Below are 23,894 nucleotides of genomic sequence, written 5' to 3' on the forward strand. Positions count from 1 at the left end.
AAAATGATGGAATAATGAGGCTGGAGAGTTGGCTCAGCGGTTAAAATCACTTGCTCTTCTTCAGAGGACCCTGGTTTGGTTCCTAGCACCACCCATGTGGCCGCTAATTGTAACCCCAATCCCAGGAGATCAGACTCTCTTTTCCACAGACACCAGGCAAATCGTGGTGTGCACATGCATGTGGGCAGGCGTACTCATACATAAGAAAACAAATCTAAAAAAACAAAACCGATGGGACCAACACCAGCAGGGGTGTTGTCTTGGTTGTAGCAGGGAGAGTGTCTTCATGAGGGAAAAACAGGAAGGAACTGGGGCCCCTGACACCTACCTGAGCATCCTCTTCTGAGGTTGTCACTGCCTCAAATTAGCTATTACCTGATTAGTGAGAGAAGACCCATCACAGGAGTACACCATGCAACGGTAGTCCTTAAAGATTGTTCTTATACAAGATTTATTCCCCAGCACCCACCCCCCACCCTCCCCCAATTCACAGTGGAGGATTCAGGAGATTCAGAGCAGGATCCCACTGGTACAACAAAGACCTTCTGGATTTTGCTCTCCTTCCCTCCCTCTTCCTCTTGCCAACTCCCAATGCATGAAGCTACACACATTCATGCAAACACGCAAAATCCCACTCCTTTCCCTCACCTCCCGTTTTTTTTTTCCCCACGTAGAGCTCACCTGTAAGACATCTGGCTTTAAGGAAAGAGATGTCCAAAGCATTTGAGAACCCTAAAGTGGGGAGATGCCATGACCCCTAACTTCCGCACTCAATGTCTATGAAACAGCCATCTAGCCATTCCCTTCTCACTGTGAATTATTTTCACTCCCTGGCCTCTGTAACTTGTCCATCAACCAAGAGCAAACACGTTAGCACAACCCCCAACCTGCAGCACATGAAAATGGGCTCTGTCCAACGTCCCTCACCCAAATATGGGGGTGCTGGGGGAGTGGTCCCTGAGGATCAGCAAAGGGTTAATGCAAGAGGAGAAAAGGATAGAATTTGGCTTGAGCTCTGATTTGGGAGACAGAGAGAGGCAGTAGACTGGCGAAGGTTTAGAACCAATGATTATTGGGGGGGGTTGTTTCACATAATTTGACGAGGGACTGCAGAACACACACCCTTCAGAGGGGGCTCCGCTGATTACCTCCACATCTTTCCTATCTGGGTTCATCCTAAAAGGGTCAGGAAGCAGACGGTAAGAAAGCTGGTGCAAGAAGAGCTGGTGGCCCCGGGGATGAAGACCACAGCCATTTGTAAAGTGCTATTTGCCGCCCCTGTGGGATTATTGCTTCTCCAGAGGAGGAGCAGGGGAAGGAACAGGAACATAAAAATGGGATGATATTGCTTTGATCACTGCTCAGACAGATGGTCAAATGGAGCCAGGGGTTAACAGCACCGAAGACAACCACATAGCAGCTCCTGAAGATTCCATGAGACCTCAAGACAGAGAGGCACCCAACCAACCCTACCAGCCAGCTGATCCCTAAGCTCGAGGTGACAGACAAGAGGCTCAGCCCCACATCAGGTTCACGTTTCTTAAATTCTGCAAGCACTTCACAGTGCTGAGGGTCAGCCATCGAGAAATGAAGATGGGCTCAGGGACAGGAAGTGGGCCTGCTCTGCAGAACCAAAGGACAAACTTACTTTGACAACACAAATCAAATCATGGTAAAAGACAAAGATGACAACTCTTGTAGCTGCTGCCTGACTTCTGTGGCTCCCGTGAGGTGAGGAGAAGAGATGGGCTCTTGTGTCAGTGAGGGCCCCTGAGCACCCATACTAAAAGCAAACAGCGCTACCGCCTCAATATTAACTCCTCAAGGGGAATCAACACCCCTCCTCTGTTGCCTGTAGTACCACCCTAATGCAGAGAAGTCTCCCTTGGGGGAGCACGTTCTCACTTCAATGACTAAGCACAAAAATGTGTCTAGCTGGCAGCAAGGTAATGAGTATGTTCTCTCAGCAGGCCTCTGCGTCAGCCAGGCCACCCAGCACACAGATAAAATTCAGGGGACAAGACAGGGTTCTTCCCTTGCCCCATCACAGTGAGTGGGGAGGGGAGAAAAAACCCTACATCACAGTGGCCCCCTCAAAGGAGTCTCTCCTCAGTGGCTCCTGGAACTGGCAGGGTCTAGCTGATTCAGCTCTGATTGGTCCAGAAGTTCAAAATCATCTCCCTCAGCATCAGTGTCCAGGTCTGAACTAGGGGCCCTGAGGAAGCCTCTTGTTGCTCTTCGGGGAGGTGGGCCAGAAGGATCTGTCTGGGAGGCCCCTGACAAGGCCAGCTGGATCATGCCCTGGGAGACCAGGCTGGCAAGGTTGCTGGTGAGGTTAGATCCTCCAGGAAGGGAACCAAGCAGGAGCTCTGGCAGTGCAGCCTCGTCCCGACCAGCAGGCAGGACCTGGGTATCCCCAGCCCCTGGGGGGGAGCGGTACATCACGCTGGGCATCCCAATGCTGGTGTCGTCCTCATCGTCCAGGCCAGCAGGATCCACATTAATGGAAGGGAAGTCTGGAAGGTCTCTGGCAAATGATTCCTCGGGATCACTGTGACCATCTAGGTCTGAGAGAACACAGGTATGTGAAACATGATAGTTACTTGGTCTCGTGTCCCAGACTCACAAAAAGTTATCCCCTACATAACCAAGTTTCTCCCACCCTATATCTTTGTTTTATTTCAGACAGGGTTTCTCTGTGTAGCCTTAGCTGTCCTGAAACTTACTCTGTAGATCAGGCTAGCCCTAAACTCAGAGATCTACCTGTCTCTGCCTCCCAAGTGCTGGAATTAAAGGTGTGTGCCAGTACCACCCAGCTTCCAAACTCTTGTATTTCTTAAGATAAAGCAAAACTTGTGGAACTGGTTAGCTTTTTGTCATCACTCAGATGGCCACGACTACTAACTGCCAGAGAACTGCCTGTTTTCCTATACTGTGTCCATGAGGCTGGAGGCAAAGTCTAATAAGGGACTCCGGGCTTCAAGAAAAGCAGCAGGCCGGGCGTTGGTGGCGCACACCTTTAATCCCAGCACTCGGGAGGCAGAGGCAGGCGGATCTCTGTGAGTTCGAGACCAGCCTGGACTACCAAGCAAGTTCCAGGACAGCCTCCAAAGCCACAGAGAAACCCTGTCTCGAAAAACCAAAAAAAAAAAGAAAAAAGAAAAAGAAAGAAAAAAAGAAAAGAAAAGAAAAGCAGCAGTACCATACCACACCCTGACTCTGCTACTTGAGCCATAACCCAGGAGGGGAGGGGACAACAGTAAACCCCTGTCCAAGGAAACTACAATGCAAAAGTCAGACTTATATCAACTCAGGTCAAATCTTCTCACCTTCTGAGCCTTCTGTTAGAGGTGTTTGGCCCCGTGACAGGTTAAATGTGCCATTGTCTGTACAGGAGACCTCGGCATCAGAGTGCTCCGAATCTGTGATAGCCAATTCCCTGGCAACGGTAGAATCATCCAGCTTAGAAAAAGAAAACACCAAGTCTGAGATAATGTCATCAGTAATTCAAGCCCACCAGTGACACCAAGGATGGATGGGAACTGCACCCACAATCTTGACTCCTGTTAGGCTGCTTCCCTTACTAAAGGGAACATTTTCTCATCAACCTTTTGAGCTCCGGCAGTCTTAGGTAACCAAAAAATATTAACCAAACCTCTAGGCAAACTGGCTGCTGAAAAGACTTATGTCAATTCCAAGTTTTTCCATGATGGTAAAGTAAAAAGAAACCCAAGCGAATGTGCTGTTCACCAGGCCCATACAACATCAGGTTCTCTCCTCAAAGCTGCTACTGAGAGAGTAAGGGAAATCTAGGGTCCTTGAGGGTCTTTGATGGGCTTAAAACCTAGTTACCATCTAAATGTGAGCTGCCAGACAGACAAAGAGGAGTTTTAAAAATGGGCCAGTAGAGCAGCTCCCACACACAAGATACCTGAGGACAGAAGGCAGCAAGCTCCTCTTCACTGTCACTGTGGTTGTCCAGGCCACGCTCTGGGTGTAGAGCTCTCCGGCGCACTATGGGGAAAGAGCAAAAGACCTTGATGCCTTCAAGGGAAAATCTCCCTTCAGACTCCAAAAATATCACGACATAAGAAAAGGCAGCCAGGTGGTGGTGGCGCACGCCTTTAATCCCAGCACTCAGGAGGCAGAAGCAGGCAGATATCTGTGAGTTCGAGGCCAGCCTGGTCTACAGAGTGTGTTCCAGGACAGGCTCCAAAGCAATACAGAGAAACCCTGTTTCAAAAAACCAAAAAAAGGGAGAAAAAATGAAAAGGCCCTCTAGGTACAGCCCTAAGTCTGCATAGCAATGTCTGAAGGAAAGGATGCTGAGGCTAAGTAGTAACACATGAGACTACATCTTCCTCCAGTGCCCTTGTTTTCCAAGCCCCACACATATCTACATTCTGGCTAGATGATAGACTACCAAACCACCCAGCAACTCCTGAGGATCTGCTAGGAGCAAATACAAAGCAAAGTGATATAAGTGGGAAAAGTCATAGGAAGGAGAAGGGAGGGGCTCACCTGGTTAAACAAGGCTTTTAGGGACTGATATTTTTCAACCAGTTGGCCCAGAGAAAGATGGTGCCCACATACCAAAGAGAGGGACAAGTTTACAATAGCCTCTTTGGGTTATGTAGACTAAGGCTAGTAGTGCACTGTGGCATCTGTTTTCAATCCACTTTAGCAAACAGCTTTCAATAACAGAAAAAAGGCTTAAGGTATAAGCCTGCTGGCAGTGGTGGTGCATACCTTTAATCTCAGCACTCGGGAGGCAGAGGCAGGCAGATCCCTGCAAGTTTGAGGCCAGCCTGAACTACAGAGTGAGTTCCAGGACAGCCAAGGCTACACAGATAAACTCTGTCTTGAAAAACTAAGAGTGCAAAAAACCTACATTAACATTTACTCAGTTCAAAAACACTTGAATCTCAAGATTGATGCAAAGGTTATTTAAAACGGTGCACAAAAGCAGTCAATACAGGGCTCAGACACTTGGAAGGTGTTTCATACTAGCAGATGAACCATGAACATCTTCAGTGTCTTTTACTCAACTTGGAGTTTTTCTCAAATTGGTTTAAAATGGAAGCCTAAGTGAGAAAAACTGACAAGCCCGCCTAGGTTTCTCAGAAATAGAATATTATACATCCTTACCACCCAGGGTTCCTACCAATGACCCCCTACTTCTTGAAATTTCTGTTACTTTTATCTATTGTTTCTGTATATATGTATATATATATATATATATATATATATATATATATATATATATATATATATGAAATGATGTACCTCTGGAAGTCATAGCACAACTTTCGCGCGTGCGTGCGTGCGTGCGTGCGTGTGTGTTGTCCTTCTATCACGAAGGTCTCAAGTATTAAATTGAGATCATCAGGTTTGGTGGCAAGCACCTTTACCTGCTGAGTCATCTCATGGACCCTATTTCTCCCACTTTTAAAGACTTAGCCAGTATGTGAGACCTGGCTTCTCTACTTTCCCGAATTGTCAGATGGAAGAAAGCCAAAGGCACTTACAGTGTCTTTCTCTCTGCTTGGACATCATGTAGCCACGGACACTGAAGTCTAGTCGCTGCAGAGCTGGCTTCAGTCGCACATAGGCTCGATCCCACAGTCGGTGATATACAGCCAGAGGCCACATCATGACAGTGACAACTGAGGAGAGTGGAAACAGTAGGAAAATGGAGACCACACAAAGCAATCCTACCTATCCCCCTCTGCTACTGTGTCCCTAGGACTCAAGATACTGCAGAACAATTCTACTTATTTCTGCTGGTCACCTCCACTAATGGCTCCTATTATACACAGTTTTGAGAGCAGGCACTTCAGTACAGGTCATGACTGTGCACAATATAATATGCCCCAGACAGCCCAGGGACAGAGCTAGGAAGTGTGGACATATAAAACAAAGTGATGATAACCAATCATGTGATTCTGAGATAAATTATGCATAAAAAACAGTACACCTAGATGTCCAGCATGACATCTTTAATTCCATTATGCAGGAGGCAGAGGTGGATGGATCTCTGTGAGTTCAAGGCCAACCTACCCTACATGGTGAGTTCCAGGACAGCCAAGGCCTATGTTGAGTACCTGTTTCGAATATATATATATATAAACAAATAAAATAAAAGAAAGTACCTGGAACTAATTTCTTCCAGCCTCCAACAGTACATGCCAATACAAACAAAGTAACTACATTACAGGAAAAGTCCTCCAGAGTGAACACAGAGAAGGAACCTCAGAACCGTCTGGAGAGTGCCATAAATAGAGGTGGCTCTTCAGGGTGGGACACCATCAGTGAACAATCATCAGTGTCTACACCTTGGTAAGATGGGCTAGGGTATATATCAGTGGCACAACACTTGCCTAATATGCATGACATGCTGGGCTGGGACCCCCGGTACTGCAAGCTCCCCAGAAGGAAATGGGAGTTTATGCCTTTATATGTGGAATACCAGAGTATTTCATGTCCTGAGTATATGAAAAAAAGTAATTGTTGGAGAACTGAAATACAATGGTGTTCTTCCTAGGCCAGTGGTTCTCAGCCTGTGGGTTGGGAGGTCAAATGACCCTTTCTCACAGGTTGCTTATTAGATATACTGCATATCAGATATTTACATTATGATTCATAACAGTATCAAAATGACAGTTATGAAGTAGCAATGGAAACAATTTTATGGCTGGGGTCACCACAACATGAGGAATTGTATTGAAGGTCACAGGGTTAGGAAGGTTGAGAACAACTGCTCTATACCCAACGCTGTGACTGGAAAAGCTATGAGCAACACACAGCTTATAGGGGGAAGTCCATCCACACTTACGCATCAAGTAGGACAGCAGGAGCCCAGGGATGCAGCGGCCCAACATGGCCAAAAAGGTCAGAATCCCACAGCTCAGCAAGCAGAACTGGGAGAAGCAAGAAGCAGTAGTAAGTTTCTGCCACCCAGCAAAGGACTGGGGTGGGGGTGGGGCGGGGTTAATAGAGATGTGACTAAAGACTCTCTACTATGTGAGTCAAGCATGGGCATGTCACATTGACAGCCACGGTCCAGTCCAATGGTGACTGTCTGGACGGGCAAGGGAGCATTCCCTTCTACTTCAGCTCCTTTTACACGGCTGTGTAACCCCATACAGCTGTACCTTTCATGCCAGAAAATTGGTGTGAGTATGTTTTAGCCAAAAATTCTCTCTGAAAACATGTATTGGTGGTGGGTTTTTTAAAAAAGAAAACAAAAATATAAAACCTCACAAAATTTATCACATTTAATATGACACAGAATGCACACAAGCAAGCTTTCCTTCCCTTCCCGAGACAAGAAAATGGCCTGCTCTATGGGGCTGGAGATGGAGCCCAGTTATAGAGCTTGCTTGCATGCAGGAAGCCCTGGGTTCAATCCCCGCACCAAAATTTAAGAATAATAATTAAAAAAAGCAGAAGAAAATGGCTATTCCAAGTGACAAGCACACCAAACATGGAGTCATGCTCTTGCCTTTACTGTAAATGCCAGTCAGAACCCCTTCCTATAACTTCCCTTTGTTTCTATGAACCTCAAGTCTTTCCTCCCTGAATGAGGATACATCGTGACACAGTGTTTCATCTTAACATGAGCTGAACTGAAGGCCAAAGCTGAAAGTAAAAAGGGAGGTCTTACCTTGCCTGGGTTTTGCTTTTTGAAAAGCAAAAGATTCCTTATGAAAATGGTCCCACTAACCCAGACTTCAGCTACATGGTGGCAGAGCTCGGGCACGCTGAGCAACCGAGGGTGCACAAAACCCCAACTATTGGAGAGAGAAGGGGGAACTGTGAAAGGAGCCTGGTTAGGGCCCCCCACCTCAATGTGCAGACAGTCAATGCTTCCGGGTTTAAATAAGGGCTGGGAGCGGCTAGTCCCAGGTGCTTTGGAGGTGAAACATGTCTTTCTTCTTGGCTTACCAGGTTGAAACTTGAATTTGGGGACTAGGAAGACAAACTTGTTCCGACAACTCCACCCTATGAGCAAGTGGCTTAATCCACATGTATAAACCTGCCACTAGCTCCAAAGCCCTTTGTGCTTAAAACACCATCTACACCACACTTGGACCATTGCAATCCCGTATGATTGCAATCCAGGGATACAAGTAAAAGCAGTCTAACTGATCCACTGTAGCCAGGAGGGAGGTGAAGTGAGGGAATAAAGCAAAACCAAAATAAACCACAGCAGAGGGAATTCCTTCTATCAAACATATGGGGTAGATGAATTGAGGAAGGAAAGCAGAGGCCGTAAGACACACAAAGGATCTTCAGCACTGGCTTGCTGATGCCAGGAACCAATGTTTTCTGACATGGAACTTAAAAATAGCCACAGGTCACAGAAAACACCAAATGATGCAGTATAAAAGCCAGGAGACCAATTAAATTAGTTGAGTCTAAGATTTCACACTGTAGGCCGGGCGGTGGTGGTGGTGGTGGTGGTGGTGGTGGTGGTGGTGGTGGTGGTGGTGGTGGTGGTGGTGGTGCACGCCTTTAATCCCAGCACTCAGGAGGCTGAGGCAGGTGCATCTTTGTGAGTTCAAGACCAGCCTGGTCTACAAGAACTAGTTCCAGGACAGCCTCCAAAACAATACAGAGAAAACTTCTCCCCCCCCCCCCCAAAAAAAAAGATTTCACACTGTGGCTTACTAATACAGCTACTTCTCTGGCATGTTAGGTTGCAAGTCACTAATGCTCCTTTTCCAGAAAGTTCTCATCCTGTAAAGATGAGAAGACACTGAATATTCCCAACTTGAACTTTAGAATTTGTTGTGATTATTTTGGAACAGACTAGTGCATAATGTTGTGTTCAGAATATGGGGCTAAGAACATGTAACCAGAACAATACAACAGAATCTATCAAAACAAAACAAAAAAAAAAGAATTGGTATTCCATACCTCTCATTGTCTAATGCGTCAGCTCTTGGCACTGCAATATTAAAACAAACACCAGTATTAGTTGGTAGACAAAACTAAACCTGAAAATATTTGGCTGTCACTTGATCTGAACAAGTTTTAATGTTTAGAAAAAAGTAAACATTAACAGCCAAAAGAAAAAAAAAAGAGAGACCCCATGTTATATTGCAGGCAATGAAATGAAATAATGGCTTATGTATCTTTAAAGGAGAAAATAAAGGATTTTCCATGGGGAAAGAAAGGGTACAAATGGACAGCCAAGGTGTGTGAGAACAGTCCACCCGTCCCTTGAGTGTGTCCAACTGCTCACAGTCATCATGATGTGCCAAGCTCCCCAACTCTAGAGATGTGTCTCTTTTCTTTAGAGACACCTATTATTTATGTGCTCTGAACAATGTAGTCTTTTTTTCTCTGTACTGCTTTGGACGCTGTCCTGGAACTGGCTCTGCAGACCTTTTGGTGTCCCACCTGAACCAACCTACACTGCCTCTGCCCATCTGCTAAGTGCATGCCATTCTCCCACTCTTACTTTAAAGCCCCAAGTTAGTCTTACTATTCTAAACCCATCTACTGTATATCAATACCGAAGAACCTTCCTTCTTCATACTCTCAAAAACACCCATCACTGAGTTTCATGGACATCATGATTTCTTACAGCTACAATTTCCTAACAGAGCTGGGAATTGAACTCAGGACCTCTGGAAGAGCAGCCAGTGTTCTTAACCTCTGAGCCACCTCTCCAGCCCAGCTTTAAGCTTTTCAAATGTCTCCTAAAACAAGTAATTCAGACTTCAGTTATTAGTCCTCAGCAACACATATCCCTCAAAAAGCAAGCAAACAAACAAACCCAAAAGGTAAAAATCATATAAAAAATTATTGCCAGTTCAAATTGTTCTTAATACTACAAAATTTTACCTCTTATCTCAGGCCAAATTTTGTTCTTCCATTGATCAATACAGACAATGATCATCAGGCTGAATGCAAGTAAAAATACAAAACGAAGGGATGTCAGTGCAAAAAACCTGTAGAGAAAGAAAACAGAAGAGGGTCACTAAGCTATGAAGCCAGTTCAAAAAAGTTCACATGTGCACTATGGGCTGCGGTGAACAGACCCAACTTCTAGTTCTAGGCCTTGGTGATTGCTCAGGTGTTAACCAGTTATATATACACCTTGGTTAAATCACACCTGCTTTCCAGACCTCAGCTATTTTCCTATGGAAACAGTAATTTGTTTCTGTAAGGTAAAGAACTAAATCAAATAACCTCCTGGAGACCCTTTCAACTTTCCAGTCTATTCAGTTCAGGGCAAGTTAGGACGAAAGAAAGTATTTATGTACTAAAGGTAAGCCCTAATACAAGTCAATATAGCATATTCCATCCCTATGCCCACCCACCCTGCATTTCTCATTCTTTCCCCAATCATTAGTTCTCTTTGTTCCTCCACAGTTCCACTTCTACTGTCATGTCATATACACATACATAATTTGATGTAGCAATATTCAATCTAAGAAGCACAAATGAGGGAAAGCAAACTTGTCTGAGACTGGCTTGTTTAACATAATTATCCCCAGTTGTGTCAAGTGGGTATGTGTGTGGGCCAGATGTCCTTCCAATAGAGCCCTGGTTGTCCTGTAACTCATTACATAGTTCAGGCTGGCCCTGAACTCACAGAAACCTGCCTACCTGCCTCCTGAGTCCCAGGACGAAAGGTGTGTGCCACTATACATGGCATTCCACTTTACTGTTTGAAACAAGGCTTCTCAATGAATCCAGTTTATCAACTGGATAGATTTCTAGACAGTGAGTTCCAGGGATTTGCCTGTCGCTGACCTCTTAGCACTAGGGTTATAGATGTATGACCACACCAAGCTTTTACATGGGTGCTGGAGATCTATGTTCAGTTCCTCCTGCTTCCATGCCAGAAAGTTTACATATTCAGTTCCCCATCCCCAAGCTGGAATCATCTTATGACAGCAAGGGTGGTAGTTCAACATACATGGGATTACAGGCATGCACCACCATCGCCAGCTTGAGACTTTGAACTTTTGTTTGTTTACATGTTTATTATTGTGTTTGCAGTGCTCTGTCTGCTCGTATGCTTGCAGGTCAGAAGAGGGCACCAGATCTCATTATAGATGGTTGTGAGCCACCATGTGGTTGCTGGGAATTGAACTCAGGACCTCTTGAAGAACAGTCAGGGCTCTTAACCTCTGAGCCATCTCTCTAGCCCCCAAACTCTTTTTCTTAAAGATTTGTTTATTCATATATTTTATGTATATGAATGCAGTCATCATTCACATCAGAATCTGATCTCCTTACAGACTGAAGTAACTGTCTTGCTTCACCCTTCAAATTCTGAGACTACAAGCAAGTACCACCGAACCCAGCAAGACACAGCTTTCAAGGCTAGAAGAGGGAAAAGAGAGATGGTTTGGTGGGTAAAATTACTTGTAACACAAGCCAGATAACCTGAGTTGAATCCCTAGAATTCACAGTGGAAGAAGAGAATAGCTTTGGAAAGTTGTCCTCTGACTTCCACATGTACACCATGTACACATCTGCACTGACATACACACAAACAAAAATCATACACTTAGCCAGGTGGTAGTGGTGCACACCTGTAATCCCAGCACTCAGGAAGAAGAGGCAGGTGGATTTCTGAGTTTGAGGCCAGCCTGGTCTACAGAGTAAAATTCCAGGACAGCCAGATGCTACACAGAGAAACTGAGTCTCAAAAAACAAACAAGCATACATTTATATACTAATAATAAACAAAACAAAAATCAGGCCAGACATGGTGGCACATACCTTTAATTCAAGCACTTTGGAGCCACCAGGGCGAATCTTTTGAGTTTGAGGCCAGCCTGGTCTATACAGCAAATCCCAGGCCAGTGAGACTACATAGTGAGAAACCTGCCTCAATAATAATAATAATAATAATAATAATAATAATAATAATAATAAAACAAAAAATAAAATTAGATGACGTGGGTTTGATTCCCTAAAAAGAACCATTATGTGAACTTTAGTAAGTTTGTTTCCTCGTGCATAATGAGATGGTAACAATCTTGAGCTGGGTAAGTAGCTAAGTTGATAAACTGCTCATCTAGCATGAGTGCAGCCCGAGTTTGACCCTCAGTACCAAATAAAGACAGTGTGGTAGTTCATGCCTACAATCACAGCGCTTGGGAGTTAGAGGTAGGAGGGTTAGAAATTCAAGGTTATCCTTAGTGACACTGCGAATTTGAGGACAACCTGGGTTGTCTTATATAAGACATTCTCTTCTTTTTTTCTTCTTCTTTCCTTCCTTTTAAGGAAAACAACAGACTTACCTATAAAATATCACATTTGACACTGGCCAAAAAGCCAAGAAGAAAATGCAAGGCACCAACACCCACCTAACACAATTCTGCTCAGCTGTTCCTTATCACAGTGGCACTAGGCATTAACAATTGATCAAACAGGTAAAGGTTATCAACAGCTGGTCATCAGTCATCACCTTGGAACACCTTCAGCTCAGCACTTACCTGATGACACTATATAATCCTTAAGGACACTATTCTCTCTGTCTCTCTGTTTTTCAAGACAGGGTTTCTCTGTAGCTTTGGAGATGGTCCTAGAACTTGCTCTGTACTCTCTCTGTCTCTGTCTCTCTGTCTCTCTCTCTGTTTCTCTCTGTCTCTCTGTCTCGGGTTTTCAAGACAGGGTTTCTCTGTAGCTTTGGAGATGATCCTAGAACTTGCTCTGTAGACCAGGAAAAATTTTTAAGGTTTATTTATTTATTACATATACACTGTTCTGCCTACATGCCAGAAGAGGGCACCAGATTGAATTGTAGATGGCTGTGAGCTACCATGTGGTTGCTGGGAATTGAACTCAGGACCTCTGGAAAAGCAGTCAGTGCTCTTAATCTCTGAGCCATCTCTCCAGCCCCAAACTTTTAATTTTTTAAAATTTATTTTTATTTTATTTTTTGGGTTTTTGAGACAGTATCCCTCTGGCTGTCCTGGAACATACCATGTAGACCTCTCTGACTGCTGCCTCTGTCTTCCAAATGCTGGGATAAAGGCATGTGCCACCATGTCCAACTTACTTTATTTCTTGGAGAGTGTCCTGTGTGTCCTTGCATGGTATTAAACTCCCTGTGGGGCCCTTTGCATCTTCCTGCTTCTACTTGAATGCTAAGAATCAAAGCTGGGCCTTCTTTCATGCAGAGAACCCTACCAACTGAGCTCTGTCCCTAGCTTTTTTGTTTTGTTTTTGTTTTTCGAGACAGGGTTTCTCTGAGGCTTTGGAGGCTGTCCTGGAACTAGCTATTGTAGACCAGGCTGGTCTCAAACTCACAGAGATCCGCCTGTCTCTGCCTCCCGAGTGCTGGGATTAAAGGCGTGAGTCACCAACGCCCGGCTGGAACTTCAGATTTTATCTACAGAAATTTCTGTACAATAAATTTCAATGCATATTACTTGTACACTTTAAATATATTAAAATGAAGGGTGAAAGGAAATCAGGATCAGAAACCCAGTCACCAGTGACTCTATTCCAATTTTCTTATCCAACACTTAAAAGGGCACAATTACACGTGGGATTAAACAATGGAAGTAGTTTAGCAGAAATAAACTGGAGAGCTGCCCCAGGTCACTGATCTCCTAAACACCAGCACATCTTCCCAACAATTTAGCAAACCCAACAAGGCCACACTGAGGGTCACCACTCCCCAGTGCTGCTGCGACTGCTCCCCTGCAGGCACTTGAGGGACAAGCCAGGCTACCATCACCCAGTCTCGGAGAACCGACTGGCTGCTGGAAGCGGAAACTCAGGCAGGGAGAAGATGTTTAACTCTCTGTTAGAGGATGGTTTTCCAAAGACAACAGCAATAAAAATAATGTTTTCCATGCAGGCACAGTAGTCTGTGAACCCTGCATTTCAGAGGTGAAAGCAATAGGATCAGGAGTTCAAGACCTGGGCTACATGAGACCTTGTATCAAAACAAACAAAAAGTCCAGCCTGGACTACCAAGCGAGTTCCAGGACAGCCTCCAAAGCTACAGAGAAACCCTGTCTCGAAAAACAAAAAAAAAACAAAAAAAACCAAACAAACAAAAAGTATTACTCCCAAATCTAGACTATCTTACAGTAGTGTCAAAATCCCAACTTTCCCATTCTCATTGCCTATACTTCACCTGAACAAACAAATCTGAGGACCTACTAGCCACTGGTCAGCAACCCAAGCACAGAGTAATAAAGGCAAGATGTGGTGGTCCTAATTCCAGGACCTAGGAGGCAAAGGGAAGAGAATCTACACAGATTTCTGTGAGGAGCCAGGCATACACTGTCAGACCATGTCACAAAATAAATAGAAATAATAAGAGTAGAAAGGCATGCAGCTTACCAAGTACGGCTGTGTATGTTTACAATGTAACAACAACAAGAGAGGACATATAAAATGGATTCAAAAGACAAACGGTAAGAAAACAAAGAGACAAACAAGTAGTAAGGAATCCAGACAATAGGGAATAAGAAAAAAGGACATCCAGGCTAGGTTAACGCCTATAATCCTAGTACTCAGGAAACTGAATCGGTGATCAACAGTTCAAGTCTAGCCTGAACTATATAATGAGATCTTTCTAGAAAATACATACACAAACTAAATTCCAAATCCACAAAGTTTGTTAAAATAACACACAAAACACTTTTCAGCAACTAAAAAACCCAACTAAGCATAAAAACTTTCCAAGTAAGCAAAAACAACTGCAAATACAGCCACCTCAGAATATGTACAAATAAATTATTTAGCTGGTGACTGTCTTTGCCTATTAGTGTTTCTGCTCACTGTAGGTTCATCCATTTTTTTCTTCACGACTTTCCTTATTTCTAAGGGCAAGCACATTTGTTGAAGGCTTAGAAAATGTAAAAATTAATAAAATGCCAGGTGTGATTGGCACATGCACTCAGGAGGCAGTTCAAGGCCAGCCTGGCCTATAAAGTGAGTTCCAGGACAGCCAAGGCTACACAGAGAAACCCTGTCTGAAAAAACAAAGCAAAACCAAAAAACAAAAAAGAAATAATAAAAATGAGTATATCACTTTGAAATAACCTTGTCTGCAACCCACCTTATTATTTTGCTCCAAGTACCACCACACACACACACATACACACACACACACACACACACACAGAGCCATGCATAGTGGAAAACTGAGGCAAGAGAACAGAATCATAAGTTTGAAGCCACCCAGTGTTAGCTAGCTACCTAGTGAGACAGAAAAAAGGGGAGAGAGAGATGGAGAGGGAGGCAAGGGAGGGAAGGAGGAAAAGGAGAGAGAGAAACATGAAACAGGAGAGCATGCTAAGCCACAGAGATGCAGCAGCAAGGTCTCAAGGGCACTCTCTGGACACAAGCAGACACAGCACACACACTTCACTTTCATCATTAACTCAAGTAAACAGAGATTTCTGTTTGTTTTTAATGCCAAAGTATCATTTTTGAAGAAGAAAAAGCAGACATTTCAACACTGCATTGGATCATTTTTTCCATATGATAAAATTTGTGGCATCTTATTTTACAGAGGCATGTGTGAAATTAAAGTTTCGAAAATGATCCACCACCCACATTTATGTTCTGCACTGTGAAGACTAGTACCTTAATTTAAAAATATTAACATACAAAAGCATGGGGGAGGCCAGTGAGATGGCTCAGGATAAAGGTGCTTGTTACCAAGCCTAGCCACCAGAGTTCAATTCCTGGAGCACACATGTTAGAAGGGGAGAGCCAACTCCTACACATTTCCCTCGGTCCTCCACATTTGACTCCCTGAATGTGTACATACACACAATAAGGGGAGCTGGAAAGATGGCTGGGAGGTTAAGAGCACTTGTTCTTGCAGAGGACCTGGGTTCCATTCCCAGAACCTACATGGAGGTTCATAACTATCTGTAACTTCAGTCCCAGGGAATCCAACACCCTCTTCAGGCCTCCGAAGGCACTGGGCATGCACAAACTAGGCATGCATGAAGCATACATATACACATGTAGGCAAAACACTCATGCACGTAAAATTAACAAGTCTAAAATAAACAAATGTAAACAAACCAACTACTGGGAAGTGTAACTTAGTGGTGAATGAGACTATCTGAATGCTTGGTCCCTAGCTAAATTATTGAAACTGTTGGAAAGGATTAGATGTGGCCTATTGGAGGTGTGTCAATAAGGGTGCACTTCAGAATTTCAAAAGCCCATGCCAGTCCCAGTATCTATTTCTCTACCTGCTACCTGTGGATCAGGCTGTAAAACTCTTAGCTACTGTTCCAACAACATTCCTGTCTGCTTCCCACCATGATGATCATGAACTAACACTCTAAAACTGCAAGCAAGCTCCCAATCAAACATTTCTTTTATAAGAATTGCCTTGGGCCGGGCGTTGGTGGCGCACGCCTTTAATCCCAGCACTCCGGAGGCAGAGGCAGGTGGATCTCTGTGAGTTCGAGGCCAGCCTGGTCTACAGAGTGAGTTCCAGGACAGCCTCCAAAAAACAATACAGAGAAACCCTGTCTCGAAAAACCAAAAAAAAAAAAAAAAAAAAAAAAAAAAAGAATTGCCTTGGTCATGGTGTCTCTTCACGGCAATAGAACAGTGACTAAGACATACAATATACCCAATTTTAAAACCTTTTTACTTAATATATAAACATGTTTTTTTCATGTCACCAGAAAAGCACCAAATACTTTTAAAATGACTGTATTATATATACATAGCACTGGTCTGTAAAAAAAATTTTTTTTGGTTTTTCGAGACAGGGTTTCACTGTGGCTTTGGAGGCTGTCCTGGAACTAGCTCTGTAGACCAGGCTGGCCTCAAACTCACAGAGATCCGCCTGCCTCTGCCTCCCGAGTGCTGGGATTAAAGGTGTGCGCCACCAACGCCCGGCTAAAAAAAATTTATAATTAAGATATTACCAATTTTCAGCCGGGCACACGCTTTTAATCCCAGCACTCAGGAGACAGAGGCAGGTGGATTTCTGTGAGTTCATCGACAGCCTAGTCTACAGAGTGAGTGTCAGGACAGGCTCCAAAACAATACAGAGAAACCCTGTCTCGAAAAACAAAACAAAAACACAAAAAGCCTAGGGCTGGGGATGTAGCTTAGAGCCTACCATGCACAAGGTCCTAGGTTTGAGCCCGAGTACTATATAAACTGGATGTAGTGGTGTGCACAGTAATTCCAGCACTGGGGAGGTGGAGGTAGAAAGATCAGAGTCCAAAGTAATCCTTGGCTGCTTAAACCATGCTGGGCTATGAGACCCTCCAAAGAAAAAGAAACAAAACAACAACAACAAACAAAACAGGGCCAGTGAAACGGCTATGTGGGTAAAAGCAACTGCCCAACAAACCTGATGACCTCTGACCCCTGGTACCCACAATGAAGACAGAATCTACTCTCCAAAGTTGTTCTCTGATCTGCACATACACACAATGGTGGTTGCCTTGTTGCATTCATATGGACAGACAGACAGACACACACACACACACATACATACATACACACACACACGAATAAATTAAAAAGGAAAAGAAAGTTTGCACTATGCAACATTAAACACAAACCTCTGACCTTATCTAGAATTAACTAAGTAGAACATTAGATCAATTTTCTACAACATTACCATAAAAATCACCCTTTAAAACTGCCTAATTCCCTAATTCAATGGTCTGTAATATATTCAGTTGTAAACTATCTCACCATTCTCTAATTTTAGAGAATTTTAATCATCTTCAATAAGCACATACCAATTATTAGTCAAGCCCTATCTCTTCTATCCCCAGAAAAGGTATTAACCAATTAGCTTAGTAAACATTGCCAAATTACTTCCTAGAAAAGTCATACAATGTAGGATTCTATCAGACACATGTCTGCTATCCCACATATTCCCAAGGATTAAACATTGTCAGGTCTTAAAACTTAGTAAGCAGTCACGCATAGTGGTGTACTCAGGAAGCAGAAGCAGGCAGAACTCCGTGCATTCAAGGCCAGCCTAGTCTACACATTGAGTTCCAGGACAGTCAAGGGTACATACTGAGACCCTGTCTCAAATAAAAAAAATAAAACATTTAAGCAGAAAATGGCAGCATAATTTGATTTCCATTTATTTTCTAATTAACTTATTCTATACTTACCTGCATGCACAAACATGCATCACATGCCTACTTGTTGGATCCCTGAACTGGAGGTGCTGAGAGCCACCACGTGGGTCCTGGGAATAAAATCCAGTTCCTTTGCAAGAACTAAAAGTGCCCTTAACCACTGAGCCATCTCTTCAGACCCTACACTTTAATTTTTAAAATAACAGTGAGAGTAAAGGTTGTTTTGCTATTGTTTTGTTTTTTGTTTGAAAAACAGGGTTTCTCTGTGTAGCCTTGACTATCCTGGAACTTGCTCTATAGACCAAGTTGGTCTTGAACTCACAGAGATCCACCTGCCTCTGCCTCCCGAGTGCTGGGATTAAAGGCGTGCGCCACCAACGCCCGGCTCAGAGTAAAGTTTTATATATCCACTGTTTTTCCTTTTTTGGAGGAAGGTGTTGCGACAGTCTCATGAGAGTTCAGTCTGACCTAGAACTCACTAGATAGATAGCTGAGGATGACCTTTAACTCCTGATTCTCTTGCCTCAACACACACAAACATCAGTCCCCAAATGCTTGCATATGGGCCTACACCACCACACATGGATTATTCTCCTTTTGTAAACTGTTTGTTTGGGGCTAAAATCCAATTAAATTGCTAGCCCAAATAGAATGTATTCCTTGGAATAGCAATCTGGTGTCCAAAAAAGACCATGAGAAATTCTAGAAATAAATGGGTTTTCTGGGGGGGTTAGAGAGATGGTTCAGTAGTTAAGAGCACTGACTGCTCTTCCGGAGGACCAGAGTTCAATTCTCAGCATCCACATGGCAGCTCACAACCATCTGTAACTCCAGTTCCAGGGGACCTGACACCCATGGCAAAACACAGATACACATAAAACAAAAATAAATAAATTTCAAAAAAGAACCCGCAAAAAACCAAAGTTTTCCAGGAATTAGCTATAGCATAGATCTCCAGTAATAACATAAATTAGAGTTTGTTATACATAATAGTTTGCCTAGCATACAGGAGGCTCCAGGTTCATTCCACAGTAACATATACAATCATAAATAATGATGACACATCTATTTTTAATCAAAGATGCTATTTCTAGGTTCCTTTGTTATTACCAAGCATGCTGTCTCTGTGGTGTTTCAGAACAAAGCATCCCACCCTACAGGGACAGTGAGCCCATTACTGTGCATTGTGATTGCCTAGTCAATGAGTCAGTCACCCATAAATGAAAGGGAAACAGACACCCAACTTGTATGATAGCTGCTGCTTGCACAAAACACCAGAAGTGAAACCAGCTAGCTGCTAATCACCCACCCGGCCCTAAAACAGAGAAAGTACCAACCTTACAGGCAAAAACTAAAGGTGAAGCTGTCAGCACAGCTCAGGAGAGTCTGCCTAGCATTCATGAAGCCCTGGGTTCAACACCAGCACTAAAATAAATGACTAATCCACCTGGATGGCCAAGAGACAAAGCTGAGGAAGACATCACTGGGAGCCTTCTAGGCTATCAGAGACAAGAGTCCTTCCAAGGCAACAGACTCCCAAGAGCAGAGGCTAGTTTTGGCTAGAGACCCTGTCTTTAAGTAAAAACAGAAGAAACTGTCACCACAAACACTGTCAATTGGTTTCATATAAAATTTGCTTCCCCCTCACCCCCAGCCTACGTACTCCCAGCCAGGAACTCACTATATAGAACAAGTCCGTCTTGATCTCACAGAGATCTACCCCACTGAGTGCTAGGGCAAAGGGCTTGCACCACTCTGATCCATCAACCCCCCCCCAAAGAATAAATGTGTCTATTGAAATGGGCTTTTCTTGCCATTTAAGGAAATATTAAAATCTTAAAATCAATGTTTATTTTTCTAAATAAAACATTTCCAAAACTCATTTAAAAGGGGGGTTCCTCCCTTCTATTTCCTATTCCTATATTGAAATGGGCTTTCCTTGCCATTTAAAGAAATATTAAAATCCTAAAATCAATGTGTATTTTTCTAAATAAAACATTTCCAGGACTCATTGGGGGGAGTGCTCCCTTCTACTTCCCATCCCTGCGTTGTTTAGGTGGGTTCTACCTTTGTAAATCAAAACTCTTGTGGCCGGGCGGTGGTGGCGCACGCCTTTAATCCCAGCACTTGGGAGGCAGACGCAGGTGGATCTCTGTGAGTTCGAGGCCAGGCTGGACCGACAGCCTCCAAAACAATACAGAGAAACCCTGTCTCGTAAAAACCAAAAAAAAAAACACACACACACACACACACACACAAAACACTCTTGTGCCTCTCACTTCTTGGATCACTTTCCATTTCATTTTTTAGGGAAGGGAAAAATTTTTAAGTCATGCAAATAACACAGTCCACAACTCCAGTAAAGAATGGTAAACACTGGTAAGAATGGTGATTGTAAAAGCAATTCTCAAAAGAGAGATCAACAGGGAATCAACCATGGGTTAGCTCATGTCCCCAACAACCACAGAATCACAGGGACAAGGCTGGAAAGGAGCTCTTCCCACCTCTCCCAACCATGTGGCTGTTCATGAGGTGGGAGGAGAAGCCTGGAGCACACACACACACTTCCAAGGCTCCTTTACCCTCATGTTCCTTTATCTCCTGTGAGTCAGGCCAAAGCTACAAGAAGGGCCCTATTCTGATCCTGTGACCATACCCTTGCTGACTTTCATAGTCTCCCCAAAATCACTCACCTGCAGTCGGTGCCCAGACTAACGAAAATACAAGCTTTTAGAGGGAAGGCCATTCTTATCCCAAAGACAGTAACAGGCCAGGGACCAGGACTGATGTGGGCTGCAAAATTTTCTTCAGAAATTTCTTCCATAATTTCTATGGAACGGGGGAGGGGTACCCTGGTGGCACACTGTCTACATGGATTTCCATTATGAACCTATTGTGTTTAGGAGTTAAGAGGACATGCACAGGTACGGAAAAACCACAACTGAGAATACAGACACTGAAGGAACTTTGTTCTCTGATTTTGGTGACTTGAAAATTTCTTCTTTCACTCTGTGTGTGTGAAGTCAGAGGACAGTTTTCGGGAGTCATCAGGCTTGGAGGTAGATTCTAGTCCCCACTGAGCCGTCTCTTTGGCCCTCTGATAACTTTTTTGTACTATTACCTAATCTTTTGACCCCTCAAGACGCATAAAACACCTCAGCTCTGTGCATTGTTATTCCTGACAAATAGGGGAAGAAAAGCTGTTCAATTTGGTTTTTCTGACCTAAACTAATGACCCTACTTCAAAATGCCTAAAATCTAAATGATCATTCTTTACTTTCCTAAGTGAAATGTCAACACTCACAAAGACATGAGTGAAATCTGCTTAAACCTCAAACTTCGGAGAAAGGGTTTCTCTGTATTGTTGTGGAGCCTGTCCTGAACTCACTCTGTAGACCAGGCTGGCCTCGACCTCACAGAGATCCGCCTGCCTCTACCTCCTGAGTGCTGGGATTAAAGGCATGCATCACCAATGTCCGGCCTTGTTTTGTTTTTTTGAAACAGGGTTTCTCTGTGTAACAGTCACAGCTGTCCTGGAACTCACTTTGTAGCCCAGGCTGGCCTCAAATTCACAGACATCCACCTATATTCTTTAGGTCTTTTTTTTTTTTTTTTTTTCGAGACAGGGTTCCTCTGTATTGTCTTGGAGGCTGTCCTGGAACTCTCTCTGTAGACCAGGCTGGCCTCGAACTCACAGAGATCCGCCTGCCTCTGCCTCCTGAGTGATTCTTTAGGTCTTAAACCACCCTCATTTTGGTGTATATCTCCCCCATGTTCTTACTGTGAGACGGGAATGTAACAAGAGTAACTGGATTGTGGCTACACAGCAGGCAAACTACCAGGAAATGCCAGAGATAAAGATCAGCCACAAAGTCTTAAGAGATACAAAGCTCAGGAGGAGTTCTAAGAAAGATTCTAAACACAGACAGCTTAAGTAAACACTGGTGGGTCCAGACTGAGCACGGTGCCCAGTCTACAGTCCAAACCTTCAGAAGGCGGATGCAGGAAGATCAGGAGTTCAAGGCCAACCTAGGGTATAAGAGACCAAAAAGGAAGACAGTGTTGGAGACCAGCAAATACGTTTGCAGTTTAAAAATGTGCTGCAGTGCTGGAGAGATGGCTCGGGGGCTGAGAGCTCACACTGCCCCTCCAGTTCAGTTCCCAGCACTCAGTCACCTGTCCTCCAACGCCAGAGGGATCCAATGCCTCTAGCCTTCATAGGCACCTGCACGCACTGGCACACAGTCCCTCACCACACAAACACAGGCAATTAAAACAACAGAACTAAATCTTTAAAAACATGTTTCGTGAGTCAGGCATACAGTGATGTACACCTTTAATCCCAGCACTTGACAGGCAGAGGCAGGCAGAAGTCTGAGTTTGAGGTCAGCCTGGTCTACATAGAGTTCCAGGCTAGCTAGGACTAAATAGCTAGACCCTGACTCCGTTTTTTTTTTTTTTTAAGAGTAATTTTTGTCCTGTCCCTGATGTGTGTGTTAGGGTGCTGGAGTTCTACAAACTGGTTTAGTGAACACCGATTTCTTTTTGCTGGGGGTCCTGCCTGAATAAGCACTAATGGGAAGAAAGCGGGTACCTGAAGTCAAGAAAGAAGCGGTACCAAAAAGAGATGATATGGGTCCGAAGTGCGGGTTCACTGCTAGATCATTTGCCTAGCATGCACCAGGTCCTGGGTTCGAACCCCAGCATCCTAACACACACATACTGAGTCTCAGGCACACACGAGCGCGCGCACACACTTTGTTATCCAGGATAGTCTCATCTCATTTAGCTCTAGCGGCCTCAGGAATGTGTCAGTTCCCTTGGAATTTGATCAGTACTCTGGTTATTAATAAACACAAACTACGCTGGGTAGACGCTATGAAACCCGAAGTCCGCCTAGCTGGTTTCAAATTTTCAGGCTGAAGCTCCATACCGACTTCACCAACTTGACTGCATGAGGCAGCATCGAACATGCTAATTCATGATAACCGGTTCAAGCTCGTTTTTCTCCTCACACCCATGGATACCTTTTTTTTTTTTCAAGACCTTCTCTGCCTCTCCTCACACCATAGGTTAAAGTCTCTGAAAACAACGCTGGAACAGGCAAGAGAAACGCAGGAGATGGTTTCACACTTGATCTTAGCCAAAAGGCCGAGAAGCGATAGGAGATGGTTTCAAAGTGAAATAGTTTTCCCTAGCTGACAAGAGACGCCTGGCTCACTGCGAGCGACTCGTGCTAGCAGAAGCTCCTGGAGAGAGTGCGGGGAGAGCAGGTAAGACGCCAAAGCCCCCGTGAGGCCCCGGGGAGCCAAAGCCTGGAGGCGGACGGGACGGAGGGGAAAGTGAGACATCATTAAATGAGAAGTAGCCAGGGCGGCGAAAGAGAACAGGGCAGGGCAGGCGAGAGTTAGACCCCTAGAACAACCTGACGAATTCGCGCCTTGTAGGGTTAGCGAGGGTCCGGGTCGCTCACCAGAACGCCGCGTTCAGCCCCAGGCACCACAGGGCGCTCCTGGCGGGCCGCTCCCACACCAGGGCTGCCTGCACCCGGCTCAGCAGAGGCTCGTAGGGCCCCAGCACCTCCACCAGGGCCCGCTGCGCCGCCTCAACATGCTGGTCGCGTTCCCAGGAGCCGGACATAGCTCGGCGGCTCCTGAAAGCCAACCCCGAAGCTGGGCCCGGGGTCGCAGCTACCCCTTCGGCCTCCTCCATCTCCCCTCCAGCAGCCACAACATCCGGGGCCACGGCCCGGCAGTCACAATAACACCAACTGCGCAGAAGCGCGATTTGGCTACGCAGGGGCGGGGAAAGGCC

At 44.5% G+C, this 23,894-nt stretch overlaps 1 protein-coding gene across 1 annotated transcript; it reads right to left on the minus strand.

Annotated features, from left to right (window-relative positions):
- Positions 1-665: 665 nt before the first annotated feature.
- On the minus strand, positions 666-23,859 carry Retreg3 (reticulophagy regulator family member 3). The gene is made up of 9 exons (XM_040749729.1): positions 23,554-23,859; positions 9,856-9,962; positions 8,923-8,953; positions 7,667-7,793; positions 6,836-6,920; positions 5,529-5,666; positions 3,932-4,014; positions 3,330-3,462; positions 666-2,567 (listed from the first exon to the last, which is right to left on the minus strand). The coding sequence occupies exons 1-9, from the start codon at positions 23,790-23,792 to the stop codon at positions 2,110-2,112; spliced, it is 1,401 nt and encodes a 466-aa protein (XP_040605663.1). The 5' UTR covers positions 23,793-23,859; the 3' UTR covers positions 666-2,109.
- Between the last annotated feature and the right edge of the window lie 35 nt (positions 23,860-23,894).

The sequence above is a fragment of the Mesocricetus auratus genome, unplaced genomic scaffold (genome assembly GCF_017639785.1).
Source record: "Mesocricetus auratus isolate SY011 unplaced genomic scaffold, BCM_Maur_2.0 Super-Scaffold_100007, whole genome shotgun sequence".
In the NCBI taxonomy this organism is placed as follows: Eukaryota; Metazoa; Chordata; class Mammalia; order Rodentia; family Cricetidae; genus Mesocricetus; species Mesocricetus auratus.